The sequence below is a fragment of the Schistocerca americana genome, chromosome 2 (genome assembly GCF_021461395.2).
Source record: "Schistocerca americana isolate TAMUIC-IGC-003095 chromosome 2, iqSchAmer2.1, whole genome shotgun sequence".
Taxonomy (NCBI): Eukaryota; Metazoa; Arthropoda; class Insecta; order Orthoptera; family Acrididae; genus Schistocerca; species Schistocerca americana.
The window spans coordinates 47,032,705-47,049,340 of NC_060120.1; the positions used below are offsets into that span (position 1 = coordinate 47,032,705).

The following is a 16,636-nucleotide window of genomic DNA, read 5'->3' on the forward strand; positions in this document are numbered from 1 at the left end:
TAACAGCAAATGCCATTATCAGGAGATTTAAGAACGATTACATACCGCATGTAGGAAAACCTGTTAAAATCCTATCAGACAATGCCACATACTATACAGGACTTCGTTGGAGGAAAGTTTTATCCGACAACAACATACAACCCATATTCAGTACTAAATCTACACCACAAGGTAACCCAGCAGTGAGAGTATTTAGGGAACTCAATCGATTTATCAGGACTTACATACCAAATAAGCAAACCAAATGGGTAAGCCTATTGAACTCATTTGAGGAGGTGCACAATAATCTAAACATATATGACACTAACTATACACCTATGAAAATCATGTTCAACGTAGCAGAAAGAAACGAATGGAGTAATCCAATACCGAAGTTGAAACACGAAGAAATTCCACTAGAAGGCAAGCTAAGAGAAGTCTACATTACACTGGAAAGGGAAAGTAAGATAAGAAAAGGACACTACAGTAAACAAACTAAGAAAAGACTAAACTACGAGCAAGGTGAACTTGTACTTTTGCGTACTCATCACAAATCCTCAGCTCTGATGCATAGGAATGCTAAGTGGAGACTTGTCTACGACGGTCCATACATAATCCACAGGATACTGCATCCAGGAGCGTACTTACTAAATAACAGGAGAAATGACAAGATTATAGGATTACATCCGCATAAATAAATTAAAAAGTACAACACAGAATAATTACATGTAAATAGTAGTTTTAAGGGAATGCACTTAATAATGACAGGCAAATGATACTAATATTAATTAAGTAATATTTATGTACCTGACTGAAGAATGAAGACATGATTGCAGAACGCTGATGCTGAATATTATAGTCATTAAGATAGAAGGTAAGTGATATTATTTGATAATAAGTATATAGGATTGTGCAAGGCACATCTATTAAAGAAGTTTGCAGTACGATGTGTAGATTGTGACACCGACATCTATTAAAGAAGTTTGCAGTACGATGTGTAGATTGTGACACCGATTCACACGCACGCCTGCGGAACAAATAGAAATTCTTGAGCACAGTGATTTGAGACAAAAACACACGACTCTGAGTTATTTGTTATGGTTTTAGGGCGCAAAACTAACGACACTGAGTGGCCAATTAATTGCAAGGTTACCTTAGGTTATGATTTACTGAATAAATTTCCATTTCGTTGCGCGGTAACATTTGTGATTAATAAGCGCCTCAGGGTCCTGTGCTCTAGTTATGATGTATTTTGTCTTATATTATCTATTTTCCGGTGAATTTAAACTTGTATATATTTGTTGAATTTTTGATTTGCCAACAATTCTTTCCATACCTTGTTGACAAAGGATACTTATTTCATTATGTTATATAGCTGTAAAAACTAGATCACAACAGAAGGAGAAATGTGAATAATATTGTACATGTCTAACATGAAACTCTCACATGAATGAGTGAGAAATATAGTTGTAATTGTATTCTTAATTTTATTTCCATGTCAATGCATTGATCTATACCTGTAAATAAGGACAAGGTTAGAAAAGGACCACAATATATAAATGTCCACAAATTGAAAATTTTGTCAAACGCAATGTGATCAGTGTGTTTACGTGTGAAGTTATTCGCGTGTATGAACAAGTGCGTTGTTAGGTCTTGTGTGTGAATGCGAACAATGACAACGACGTGATATGGTGAAATTTGCAGTCCAAACGACTCTGAACAAAGACATTATGCCAATTATGGTTGACGACGAGCGCAAGCTGTAGCGAACGGTTATCGTCGGAGTGCGCCTGCGCTCACTAACAACATGAGAAACTAACTATGTAATGCCATGCAAGCGACCAGAGGAGCAACTTATGGAACACTTCGAAATGCTAATAATTCAACTTACGACGAACACTAACCTTAGAACATTGGATAACCAAATCAGTAAACTGTGACGTCGGAAGTGATTTCAATGCCTTCTCCGGGACTAAACACTTGTGGCACACCTGAAGTTACGTTCTTCAATTCTTATGTACGACCGGATCTGTGAACAACAAAAAAATAGTCAATCAAATGACAAAAATGAACCCTTTCCTTCATTAAAAGCGAGGAAAAGGTGCACTGTAATGAACTTTAATGGACAATACAAACCTGTATCACATCTGCAATAACACCGACAAATGGACTTTGACCGCTGACGTCAATTGACGGCACGAGAACCTAACGGATGCAAGAAATGAGTAAATTATAAACTATACTACTACAATGAACATTGAAAACCAATGGAAAATATTTTCTTTTCAAAGTGATGAAGTACTTACCTGCAAGGAACTTTGGTATGCAGCCATATGAACTTTATCACGACGAGATACATCCTAGAATGTACGCGCAGCAATAGAGACTGGAACCGTCAACCAGCGTTGCCAACCCCAGAAGATAAAATTATGGCATTTTGTATTTAAAATTATCGTTTTTCATCGAAAATTATCGTATATTGATAATCTTAAAAAAACAAAAACAATAATGCTTGTAATATGACGTACACAATATTTGTTTTCAATCGCGAATGGCAGTCTTCTCATCTTTTAAAATTTTTATTCATAAAGCCTTCTAATTACGAACCAAAACGTCTCTAATCACGATGCTAAGTACTAAAAATACGTTCAGAACCAGATAAACTCGGAAGTGTCCAAAGCATCACAGATTTTATGCAAGGAAAACTCGCTAACCCCGGTCGAAAAGTAGCACTGTGTACGTAATATAATTAAAAATAATAATATAATTGAACTCACCCTAATAAGCATCGTTGTCGAACTCCACATCGGCGAAATCGGCGTCACTATCCCGAAGAGATTCCTTCTTCTTAGCATAGATGTTCGATGTGTTCATTGATGCTACCATTGCACTGGCTGGTTCGAACTGTACACAATTCTTCACACGGTTGGCGAAGAGTTCTCGGGCTTCCAGCCGGGTGGCGGTGTCTTCAAACACATGTCTCCCTCAACTGTCGGTGAATTTCAATTGGTTTCACACCACGCAAATTCAGAAAACGAATGATTGCACGCTGTTCAAGTAAGGAAAACGTCACCATTTTAAGTATTTAAAACAGTTCTCATTCTCGCTGCTGGCGGTAAAATTCCATCTGCCGTACGGTGCTGCCATGTCTGGGACGTATTGACAATGAACGCGGCCTCTTTTTAAAACAGTACGCATGTTTCTATCTCTTTCCAGTCTGGAGAAAAAAAATCGGCGGCCTTAGAACTTGAATGCACCTCGTAAGTGGAACAAGCGTTGACGGCCTTGCAACACTTTTTGACAATGCTATTTCTGATGTTAACCAACTCAACCTTTTTAGAACAGAACTGTTGAAATCATACCGCTTTTTTATCTCACAACAAGATACTATAAGAAACTGTTGCACTCTGTAGTAGATATTAGTCACTTCAGATTTTTGTGAGATGTTTTCAGATTGGCTCATGAAATCCATCACACCTACACCTAAATACATTTACGTATAAGGCACAAGTTGGGCTGGGTTTGCTGGATCTATGTCTGTCAAATAAGTTTAATTGATATAATCAGGAGACATATAGCAGAGAAGGATTTCTTTGTACATTTTGCACATTCTATCATGCAAAGAGCAAATTGCTAATTTCTCGCTTTGAAAATATTGATGCAGAGACATATATTTCGGTAGAATCCACTCGAGAAATACAAAAAATACACGTACAAAGTTGCCCCTGAATGCCTTTGATAACTGTTCAGCTGCATACAGTCTTTCTTCTTCCCACGTGCAAGTGAAAAATAATGTGAAACAACAGTTATCAAAGATAACCATCTTGTTTGAGACAGATGCAGTATCTTGTGAGGTTCGACATTACAAAACTGTTGGAATTCCACAAACTGGGCTATGCTTTTTGAACTATGCTTAAAGAATGAATATATATCCCTTGCTGTGTCTTCACATAGTCTTGGTAATTGTTTGCAAGCCTCACTTGCACATAGGTGCAATGAATGACATATACATTTCTGTTGAAAAATACCAGGAAAATCTCTAATTATTCGACTAGCAACAGAATTATCTTTCCCCATCATTTTGTTGTACCCGTCCAAAGCAAATCCTACTAAACTTTCAGGAAGAATATTATGTACTGACAAGGCTTTACGTACGAGATCGTACAAACGATTAGCAGTGGCACCTTCGTGAGCGGCCTCTGCATTTTTCTCGTCACACAGCTGTAACAACTGCCAAAATTTTGTATGTATTTTGGAGCTATCTTGATGAAAATACCGCACACAAATACACAAATTTTTTCGTAGCGGAAATGTCGGTAGATTCATCAATTATGAAACTGAACTTTTGTCTCCGTTAAACTTCATTCATGTCATCAAAATGACATTTACCTATGACATTCTTTATCATCCCTGTGGCTTTTGTTCTACCCAACTGCAGTTCTCAACTATTTTAGAATCGGGTAAGGCACTTTTAATTACATCTGTTAAGTGATTGGCTGTATTAATAGAGATGTTATGTTCTGCCAAAAATCCACATAGCAATATTTCAGCCCTCTTCCCCTACTTATCAAATGTATCACACGATTTGATTGTGATGAAAAGTCAAGTTTCTTTTGCAGAGGCCCGACACATTTTACAGCACTTAAGTGTTTTTTCCCTTTAGCGTGATTTTTCACTACAGTCAACCTAGCACTACAAACTTTACACCGAGTTTTATATGCATAATCGCTAACAGAATGTAGCCAATCCTTGAAATATAAATCAGTCAACAATTCCTTTCTGAACTTTTGTTGCCGGCCGCTGGTGGCCGAGCGGTTCTGGCTTTACAGTCTGGAACCGCGCGACCGCTACGGTCGCAGGTTCGAATCCTGCCTCGGGCATGGATGTGTGTGTTGTCCTTAGGTTAGTTAGGTTTAACTAGTTCTAAGTTCTAGGGGACTTATGATCTCAGCAGTTGAGTCCCATAGTGCTCAGAGCCATTTGAACCATTGATTTGAGCTTTTGTATCAAACGTTTTAATTTCAACTCGCCATGCAGCCTCAATTTCATCTGTGGGGTTCGCGGAGAGTCTACATCACCGTTGTCACTTTCCATTATTTATATTTGAATACACTACTACAGTATTTATTTAAAGAACACCACACTTTAATTTCCCTTAAGAACAAAAAAATTATGTTCTTTTAAGAACACAAAGACAACTACCCGTGCTTTGAGGTCCTAATTTCACCAGCAACTGATGACGATGGCCTAGCCCTAATAGCCCATATTGTTGTGAAACAATATTTGTTAGGCAGTAAGGGTATTCCCCGGAAGCGAGTATACAGTGTTAAGAGTCGTTGGACTGTTGCGGGGAGTGGGCGAGAGAAAAAGAGAAAATTGCTTATATTGAATGGAGTAGGGACTTAAATATATGAAAACAGATTATAAACGTATGAATCTACTACAAGTATCAATTTATTTTCATTTTAAATCTTCACAAAAATTATCGTAGATTCCGCAATTATCAGCACTGTACTATCGTATATCGTGTTCACGTTGTAATTATCGTATATCGCGATAATTTATCGTATGGTTGGCAACGCTGCCGGCAACTATGCGAGACGGAGTATCTAGCAACGATCGCGGCGCCGCAAAAACCTACAGTGAAGCGCATGCGCGCGGACTACAATAACAGACTAAGGTCAACAAAGGGACACAACCCGGCAACTAAAGACCGGCTAAGAACTTGATGTGTTAAAATGTAAATAAATGCAATCATAATGTATCTGTATATGTTGTTATGTTTAAATGTTTAAGGATTGTATGAGTATTTATTATTTATTATTATTTATTTTTTATTTTTGCCATTCCACTTGGGAAAGTTGCTTGTCTAAAGATGTGATCTTTTGCCTCGCAACTTTGGGGGCTGTTTAAAGGCACATTTTTAACCATATCATGTAAATCAATTTTTTTTAATCGGAGAACCCTGTTTAATAAAGCATGAAAACCAATGCAAGTTATATTGTGCACGGTCGCATGTGATCGCTGGTGAGACACAGAAAGGATGTCTGGTCTTTTGTTAATTACTTCTTCTGTTATCTGTTCTGGAATGGAGTCGAGGGAGAGCCTCGCGCGTTACACTGGCCGCTCTAATTTAAAATGTTTAATTTTACAAAAAAGTCACTGCGTACTGCAGGGTGCATACTCGCGCATACTAGTAATTACATAAGGAAATTTTCACTCCGAACGGACGAGAGATACCGACGTGCGGATAATCAACATACACTCCTGGAAATTGAAATAAGAACACCGTGAATTCATTGTCCCAGGAAGGGGAAACTTTATTGACACATTCCTGGGGTCAGATACATCACATGATCACACTGACAGAACCACAGGCACATAGACACATGCAACAGAGCATGCACAATGTCGGCACTAGTACAGTGTATATCCACCTTTCGCAGCAATGCAGGCTGCTATTCACCCATGGAGACGACCGTAGAGATGCTGGATGTAGTCCTGTGGAACGGCTTGCCATGCCATTTCCACCTGGCGCCTCAGTTGGACCAGCGTTCGTGGTGGACGTGCAGATCGCGTGAGACGACGCTTCATCCAGTCCCAAACATGCTCAATGGGGGACAGATCCGGAGATCTTGCTGGCCAGGGTAGTTGACTTACACCTTCTAGAGCACGTTGGGTGGCACGGGATACATGCGGACGTGCATTGTCCTGTTGGAACAGCAAGTTCCCTTGCCGGTCTAGGAATGGTAGAACGATGGGTTCGATGACGGTTTGGATGTACCGTGCACTATTCAGTGTCCCCTCGACGATCACCAGTGGTGTACGGCCAGTGTAGGAGATCGCTCCCCACACCATGATGCCGGGTGTTGGCCCTGTGTGCCTCGGTTGTATGCAGTCCTGATTGTGGCGCTCACCTGCACGGCGCCAAACACGCATACGACCATCATTGGCACCAAGGCAGAAGCGACTCTCATCGCTGAAGACGACACGTCTCCATTCGTCCCTCCATTCACGCCTGTCGCGACACCACTGGTGGCAGGCTGCACGATGTTGGGGCGTGAGCGGAAGACGGCTTAACGGTGTGCGGGACCGTAGCCCAGCTTCATGGAGACGGTTGCGAATGGTCCTCGCCGATACCCCAGGAGCAACAGTGTCCCTAATTTGCTGGGAAGTGGCGGTGCGGTCCCCTACGGCACTGCGTAGGATCCTACGGTCTTGGCGTGCATCCGTGCGTCGCTGCGGTCCGGTCCCAGGTCGACGGGCACGTGCACCTTCCGCCGACCACTGGCGACAACATCGATGTACTGTGGAGACCTCACGCCCCACGTGTTGAGCAATTCGGCGGTACGTCCACCCGGCCTCCCGCATGCCCACTATACGCCCTCGCTCAAAGTCCGTCAACTGCACATACGGTTCACGCCCACGCTGTCCGCGGCATGTTACCACTGTTAAAGACTGCGATGGAGCTTCGTATGCCACGGCAAACTGGCTGACACTGACGGCGGCGGTGCACAAATGCTGCGCAGCTAGCGCCATTCGACGGCCAACACCGCGGTTCCTGGTGTGTCCGCTGTGCCGTGCGTGTGATCATTGCTTGTACAGCCCTCTCGCAGTGTCCGGAGCAAGTATGGTGGGTCTGACACACCGGTGTCAATGTGTTCTTTTTTCCATTTCCAGGAGTGTATATGTCCGAAGCCACCTTATCATGATAGTAAATATATTCACAGATTTTTTAAAAATATTTCCACCCCTCTCCATTCAGTTCAACAAAAATCATAAAAAAATAGTAATATAAATAATCATATTTACATACATTTATATATTTTTTATTTAATTATTTACACAAGCTTCACCATCTTGGGACGAACTTTCGGGAAAGTGTAACACGGTATGCCCGCTGTTCCGACCATGTTCATCGCCTCCGTGTAATGGATGGTGGCGGATAGCGTGAGCTTCAGTTTATCCCCACCTGCCTGCTTCACTGTGAAGGGAAACTGGCAGTTGGTCTTCAACCAGTTCTCTAGCTTCTCGTAGCTCTCCGGATACTGGAGAACTATCGGCAGGAGTTTCTCTCTTTGTGGTGTGTTGCCGTCTTTGTGCCGTGTATCAGAGTCCGTTTCTGGCGCGTCAGGTGCTGCAGCTAGAGCGCTTTAAGCGTCGCTCGTCGCCACTGGCGTAGGTGTGGGCGCTTGTGGCTGACGCGTGGTCTTCTTGCGTGGTGGCCTCAGGAAGCCACCGTCGCTAGCTCCCGACGACTGTTGTGCACCTGTCGTCGTCTGCTGTGCAGTGAGGTTTCGCTGCTGCGTTGTGTGCGCTTCCTCACCTAGCGCCATGTCGTCACAGGCTGAATGCACCTCATGAAGCCTTTAAGTTCCTGCCTCGTGTGTAGGATTGTTTCGCGCGTCTATCCGTTGTCCTCGCTGGGTAGTCATCTTTGGAGCTGACAGCGGGCTCGTCGATGGTCCTCGCCCCATCGGACGATGGCCACCCGCCCCGAGCTCCTCTTCTGTAGCTGGCGTGTCAGTCGCGCTCTCGTTTATCACGTCCGTTCGCTACGACATCGCGAACTCGAGTCTACTGTACTCACTACTACTACTACTGTAATACTACTGCACTTACTTACCGCCAAGGGACGCTGACGCTGCACTGAGGAGAGTGGACCCTCCACTTGAGACGGAAGTTCTAGCGCTGGAGCGCTTCGCCTTCCTCTTGGCGGTGTGGTGAGCGGTGACGTGGTGACGGTGTGCATATTCAGTTTTTTTTATTGTTACCCAAAGTCGACCGGAGGGTGAGAGAGAGAGAGTGGAAGAGAGGCGGAAACGAAAGGCCTTATGTGACTGGCCTGGTGGTGGGTATTTTTTTTTTTTTTGTTTAATAGAGAGAAGGATAGTAGATGGGACAGTAAGAGAAGCAGGAAAACGAAAGGCTCAATTGACGAGCCGGTTACTGAATGATAAATGAGAAGACAGAAAGGAGAAGAGAGAGTGAGAGAAGAAGGAAGAAAGAAAAACGGTAGTCGACAAACCGACGGCGAGGCAGACACTAGTAGATTGAGGGGGAGGGAGAACCTAGGAGGGGAGTGGAGCGGTAGAAGGGCCCCAGGAGGGGACTGATTATGGAGGGAGTGGAGGACGATAACAAGGAGGGAAAGAAGAACTAATGAACGTCCAAGAAGGGGGGCGGCTGGCAGGGAGGGGGGAGAAAGAAAGGAAGGGGGGAATCAGGAGGGGAGGGGATTACTGGTGATGAAGGATCAGCGGACAAGCAGGCCAGGCTAACGGGTCGTGGCCAGGCGATGGAGGTAGGTACCAAGGGATAGGATGAGAGTATTGTGACGGGAATGGTGGTAAAAGGAAATGGCGGAGGAGCATACACGGTCGTGAGGGAGGGGGATACCAGCAAGGAGGTGAAGTTCGCAGATACGGAAACGGTAGGGGAGGCGGAGGGCAAGTCGGAGAACACGGTTCTGGACTGCCTAGGGACGGCAGGCCTTGAGATATATATCAGATTCCTCCTCCCCCTCCCTCGGGCGTTCCAACCGCCGTCGTCCGCGCCAGGTTTCGACGCCCGACCAGTGGCCTCGCGTCTGGGCGTCCCCATTAGGTACACCCAGACCCGGCGCTGAGCGCCCCCCCCCCCCCCCTCCGGCCCGCCACTGCGGTCTCTCTCTCTCTACCTAGCACTTATCAGGCCGGGGCTGGAGTACGCGGCCGTGGTGTGGGGAAACGCGGCAGACACCCACTTCCAGACGCCGCAACGAGTGGAGAACAAAGCCTTTCGGCTGGCGCTACAACTGCCAAGGGACTACGACGCTGAACAACTACACGACATCGCTGGAATCCCGTTGATGAAATCGAGCGAGGTGGCGCAGTGGTTAGCACACTGGACTCGAATTCGGGAGGACGACGGTTCAATCCCGCCTCCGGCCATCCTAATTTAGGTTTTCCGGGATTTCCCTCAATCGCTCCAGGCAAATGCCGGGATGGTTCCTTCTAAAGGGCACGGCCGACTTCCTTCCCTAATCCGATGAGACCGATGACCTCGCTGTTTGGTCTTTTCCCCCAAATAACCCAACCCAACTATGTTTAAAGGAAAGGTTGACAAGAGAAACACTTATTTTGCCCAAAGGGTTGATCTACAGGCGTAAATGAACATTTAAATGGACTGTAGTGATCAATTTTCCTATTGGGGAGTTCATTACAACAACCAACCAACAACAACAACCAACCGTTGCTGAAGCGCCGGTTCCTCGCACTCGCGACGAAATTCTACGAGTCGGCGAGGACATGTCGAAACCCGCTGGTCAGTGGACTGGGCAACCAACTTCACTAGCGCCCAGCCACCAGATGGCCCGACCTGCCACTGAAATGACTACCAGGCAGCAGGAGAAGAATAAGTCGCAGCTGTGACAATCGAGAAGACGAACACAACTGTGAGGACAACACATCCACTAAGAACTCATACGCAGGAACAGCAGGCCCAGATTAACCTGCTGCAACTATACATGGATTGCACTTGAGTCACGAACGCACGCGTCTGGGTGTTCCTTCGTAGGTCCGCGCCCAGGGAGGTTTGCCGGCGGCTTTTCGGAGGTTCCTGCCCCTGCCCCCGAAGTCAGTACATTCTGGGATATTTCTATCTTCTCCTTGATCCGCGTAATGGCTGGTTCCCAAAATTGGTTAAGGAAATAGTCACTGTCACCATTCAGTTCAGGTTTTCTTACTCTGATCTCTATAGCTTCTTTGATGATACAGTTTCAAAGTTTCGAAGTCTGTATTAGGACCTTGGTCTTGTCATAATCCTTGCCGTGAAGTTCTGACAGGCAACGCGCAGCGATTGCAGACGTATTAGGCTGTTGCTATCTCGTGTGCCATTGGTGTTCATGGCATCGGTCTTCAATTGTGTGATTTGTCTGGCCTGTGTATTCCTTACCACCTTGGCATGGTATTTTGTAAACCCCTTATTTATGTAAACCAAGGTCGTCCTTAACACTGCCACCAAGCGCTCTGGTTTTAGTTGGAGGGCAGAAGACGGTTTTTACTTGATATTTACGTAAAATTCGTCGACCTTTTCCCCATAAGGCCCCACAAAATGGAATGAATGCCATGGCCGTGTTTTCCTCAGTTTCTTCATTAGTTTCTGCAGGTTGTGTTGCGAGTGTCGGACGTAGAGGATGCCGCATTTGCCTTTCCTTATAACCATACCTCAGAAATACGGACTTCAGATGGGCCAATTCTTGTCGGAGACTCTCCTTTTCAGAGAGGGCGCGAGCTCTATGTACAACAGTTTTTAGCATGCCGTTCTTCTGAGCAGGGTGGTGGCAGCTATCCGCATGTAAGACGGTGTAAGTTTCCTTTCTATACATGCTGTGCCCCAACCTGCAGTCATCTCGTCTTTTGACGAGAACATCCTGAACGGAGAGCATCCATTCCGATTCTACCTCCGTGGTGAATTTGATATTCTCGTGTCTTGAGTTGAGATGTGCGACAGATTCCGTCAGCTTGTCTCTTCCATCTGGCCAATTCACAAACTTATCGTCCACGTACATCTGAAGACACAGATAGGTTTTAGTTGCGCTGACTCCAAGGCTTCTTCCTCGAAATGTTCCATGTACATGTTAGCGACGACAGGAGATAGAGGACTCCCCATGGCAACGCCTTCCGTCTGCTCGTAGCAGTCTTCGTCAAATAGAAAATATGTTGACCTTAGAACATGTCAGAACAGATCGGTGGTTTTCTCATCCAATTTCCGGCCGGTGAGTTCCGTGGAATCAGGTAACGGAACCCCAGTAAACAGGGGAACCACGTAGAAACTCATAAGTATGTCAGACTCCTTAATCGTGAGGTGGTTGATGCATCCCAAGGAATCAGAAGAGTTACGGATATGGTGTGGGCATGTCCCCCTGCGACGGCTGAGCAGCTCCTTGAGGTTCTTGGCGAGGGAATACGTCGGGGCAGCAATATTGCTGACAATAGAATGTAACAGGGCATGTTCCTTGTGGATTTACGGTAAGCTGTACCGCCTCGGAGGCTATATCATCAAAGAAGTTGTAGAGATTAGAGTAAAAAAAACCGGAAATGAATCGTGACAGTGGCTATTCCCTTAACGAAGCTTGAGAACCAGCCATTGCCTCGATCAAGGAGAATACAGAAATATCCCATAATGTACTGACTTCGAGGGAAGGGGGAGGAACCTCCAAAACGCCGCTGGCAAACCTCCCGGGGCGCGGACCAATGTGGGAACACCCAGACACGCTGACGTTGAAAAAGATGAACCCGTCCTTGACTCGAGATGGTGCACTTTAGACACAAATTGTCATTCCTCCGGTTCCTAAGGGGGGGGGGATAGATATTACCTTCCTTCTTGATTCGTCCTTGCTGGTGGATACCTGTAAAAAAGTAGTCAACACACTCTGCTCTGGGTGACCGAGCGGTTCTAGGCGCTACAGTCTGGAACCGCGCGACCGCTACTGTCGCATGTTCGAATCCTTCCTCAGGCATGGATGTGTGCGATGTCTTAGGTTAGTTAGGTTTAAGTAGTTCTAAGTTCTAGGGTACTGATGACCACTACGGCCGCAGATTCGAATCCTGCCTCAGTCATGGATGTGTGTGATGTCCTTAGGTTAGTTAGGTTTGAGTGGTTCTAAGTTCTACGGGACCGATGACCTCATAAGTTAAGCCCCATAGTGCTCAGAGCCATTTCTTGTGCCACTATGCTCGGGGGCCCAGAAGCGGGGCCACAAGCAGGGCGTCGAACCCCGGCGCGGACGGCCGAGAGAGTGCCCGCGGCGCGAATGGCGGAGAGAGCGCCCGAGGGAAGAGGAGGGGGTATCTGATATATACCTTAAGGCCTGCCATCTCTTGGCAGTACCTCAGCACACCTGATGATGGCGACAAGGTCGATTGGCGAAATATTGTGTCCTTTGTACACTCACACCAGGCTCTTCACTTGAGATCTATTTCGTCATGAAATACGCCTGGAGAAACTAAAGAATCACAAAAGAAAGTTACATTTTGGAGAGCGAATGCGTCGTATTACTGGAGCAAATACGCTTTTAAGATAAGAAAAACGTTTAAAAATGACATTATGACACTTTAATATTTACTGTTAAAGCAACTGTGGCGTGCACGCAACAAAAATTAAGAACAAAAAGCAGTCGTAAACAATCTCCATGTAAAAAATAGTCTTCTGCTCTTTTGAGGCATCTAACATGGCGGCGGAAACTTCAAAACACGTACAGCGTATGTCCGTAGCGGAATTTTCATTTATTTGTACCTCTATGGTAGCCTTCCTGTACTAGTTGTATTCACTCGTTTGAAACGGCATCACCGATCCGACAAAACAGGTCCGGTTTTTATGACGCCACTGTGACGAAATTTTGTGACAACTGCGGGCTTATAGCTCTGTCTGTCACAATTTTCTTATTTTATGAGTGTTGAACTACGTATTAGTGAAGGTATGATAATCAGTCCCGTTTCACTACAGCAGTCAGCTTGTTCGTTTCCAGTACCTGCACGAAGGGGAAGCACTACACACCGAGGCCCACGAGAAAGACATGCCGTTGGGCGTACGTCAGAACATGTGACACTGCGGGTTTTAAGATGCCAGCAGCCATCTCCAGCGGGTAGTGAGTATCTGCTTCAGAAGAGTTTGACAGTTTTCGTGATATTTTAATCCGTTTCTGAGATACGGAGTAACAAAGTTACCCTATTTCTACCCGTAAAATGCGCGCGTTATGTCCATGTGAGGCGAAAAGGTAGTTTGCAAAGTGACATATTAGGAAGGAATATGTCGTAAAACTTTTCTGTTATCATCATAAGCTTTCTGGGAACCGTATGTTGAAGTACTGAAGCACAAGCAAAATTTTTTGTACGTAAGATTTAGTCTGAGGTGTTAAATTACACTCCTGGAAATTGAAATAAGAACACCGTGAATTCATTGTCCCAGGAAGGGGAAACTTTATTGACACATTCCTGGGGTCAGATACATCACATGATCACACTGACAGAACCACAGGCACATAGACACAGGCAACAGAGCATGCACAATCAAAATGGTTCAAATGGCTCTGAGCACTATGGGACTTAACATCTGTGGTCATCAGTCCCCTAGAACTTAGAACTAGTTAAACCTAACTAACCTAAGGACAGCACACAACACCCAGCCATCACGAGGCAGAGAAAATCCCTGACCCCGCCGGGAATCGAACCCGGGAACCCGGGCGTGGGAAGCGAGAACGCTACCGCACGACCACGAGATGCGGGCTGAGCATGCACAATGTCGGCACTAGTACAGTGTATATCCACCTTTCGCAGCAATGCAGGCAGCTATTCTCCCATGGAGACGATCGTAAAGATGCTGGATGTAGTCCTGTGGAACGGCTTGCCATGCCATTTCCACGTGGCGCCTCAGTTGGACCAGCGTTCGTGCTGGACGTGCAGACCGCGTGAGACGACGCTTCATCCAGTCCCAAACATGCTCAATGGGGGACAGATCCGGAGATCTTGCTGGCCAGGGTAGTTGACTTACACCTTCTAGAGCACGTTGGGTGGCACGGGATACATGCGGACGTGCATTGTCCTGTTGGAACAGCAAGTTCCCTTGCCGTCTAGGAATGGTAGAACGATGGGTTCGATGACGGTTTGGATGTACCGTGCACTATTCAGTGTCCCCTCGACGATCACCAGTGGTGTACGGCCAGTGTAGGAGATCGCTCCCCACACCATGATGCCGGGTGTTGGCCCTGTGTGCCTCGGTCGTATGCAGTCCTGATTGTGGCGCTCACCTGCACGGCGCCAAACACGCATACGACCATCATTGGCACCAAGGCAGAAGCGACTCTCATCGCTGAAGACGACACGTCTCCATTCGTCCCTCCATTCACGCCTGTCGCGACACCACTGGAGGTGGGCTGCACGATGTTGGGGCGTGAGCGGAAGACGGCCTAACGGTGTGCGGGACCGTAGCCCAGCTTCATGGAGACGGTTGCGAATGGTCCTCGCCGATACCCCAGGAGCAACAGTGTCCCTAATTTGCTGGGAAGTGGCGGTGCGGTCCCCTACGGCACTGCGTAGGATCCTACGGTCTTGGCGTGCATCCGTGCGTCGCTGCGGTCCGGTCCCAGGTCGACGGGCACGTGCACCTTCCGCCGACCACTGGCGACAACATCGATGTACTGTGGAGACCTCACGCCCCACGTGTTGAGCAATTCGGCGGTACGTCCACCCGGCCTCCCGCATGCCCACTATATGCCCTCGCTCAAAGTACGTCAACTGCACATACGGTTCACGTCCACGCTGTCGCGGCATGCTACCAGTGTTAAAGACTGCGATGGAGCTCCGTATGCCACGGCAAACTGGCTGACACTGACGGCGGCGGTGCACAAATGCTGCGCAGCTAGCGCCATTCGACGGCCAACACCGCGGTTCCTGGTGTGTCCGCTGTGCCGTGCGTGTGATCATTGCTTGTACAGCCCTCTCGCAGTGTCCGGAGCAAGTATGGTGGGTCTGACACACCGGTGTCAATGTGTTCTTTTTTCCATTTCCAGAAGTGTATTTCTGCGCTATTTCAGTTTCACGTTAGCAAACTATCAAACTTTATTGACCCATGAAGTTCTTTTCATGTGAGTGAAATGACCTGCCGTGCCACGGAAAAGAAAGAAACTAGCAAAAAAATTCTACTATCGGAGGACAAAAAAAGGCGAATTTTCTCCTATATAAAAGACTGACTGAAAAGTCAGGTACCGGCTGCCTCATTCTACCTACCTTAGAATTTTTCAAAATATTGACTAAAATTTCGGCATGAGACTTATTAGCGCTTTTTTAGGCTGAGAGTGAAGTACACGATGGCACTGGGAAAAGAGACGAAAAAGTAAGAAATACTGGACGATATCAGACATTGATTGTGATGTAGACAGGGTGAAGGACACAATAGCAGTGCGAGAAAAGAGAGGGACACCGTGGTAGTGAAACATATGTGACAGTCACGAAGTAGTGATAGGAAAACAGTGAAAGTGATGGAGCCAGTGGGAGAGGAATAAAGATAAGAAGGAAGTGGAATCCAGCGAGTCACTGATAATGTGAGACAGAGTCTATGACAGTGAGAACGAGGGTTACAGACACAGTGACAATGGCAACCAACCTAAGCCCAACTAAAATGATAACAGACACCGTAACGTAATGCGCTACATGCAGTTTGTATATACTCAGGCTACATCATAAATCGGCAACAGTTGAAACCAGCATCCCAAATATGTAATATAATAAATAGACACTACAAAATAACGAAGTACGTGAAAAATAGCGCTACACGCAGCGTAGTTCGAAGCACACTTCCAAGTGGCATTACAAAGCGCTCACAGGTAAACAAGGTGATGCGGAAAGTAAAAGGAGGCAGCTGCTACATCACTTTGCAGTCATTCTTCTGAGCAGAAGTATAATTGCCTTTTTGTGTTCCGATAGGAGAATTTTTCAGTTGGTAAGATACAAAATGCACAATTAATGTATATTTTTTTAAAATCCAGATACATCACTGTTATCACATGTTTCAACCGCAATGGCACGTTTTTACATGCTGCCCAAAATTCTATTCTTAAAATTTCGTCGAAAGATACTTAATATTGCTTAATTGCTATCCGAGTGGACTTAACATCAGT

The 16,636-nt window shown here is 45.9% G+C and overlaps 1 protein-coding gene across 1 annotated transcript in view; it reads right to left on the reverse strand.

Moving 5' to 3' along the window:
• LOC124593773 (metaxin-2-like) overlaps window positions 1–8,315 on the reverse strand; it is a 137,273-nt gene extending 128,958 nt beyond the window's left edge. The window contains exon 1 of the mRNA XM_047132121.1: window positions 8,183–8,315. Within this exon, the coding sequence (XP_046988077.1) occupies window positions 8,183–8,315 (133 nt within the window). The remainder of the gene's footprint in view (window positions 1–8,182) is intronic.
• Between the last annotated feature and the right edge of the window lie 8,321 nt (window positions 8,316–16,636).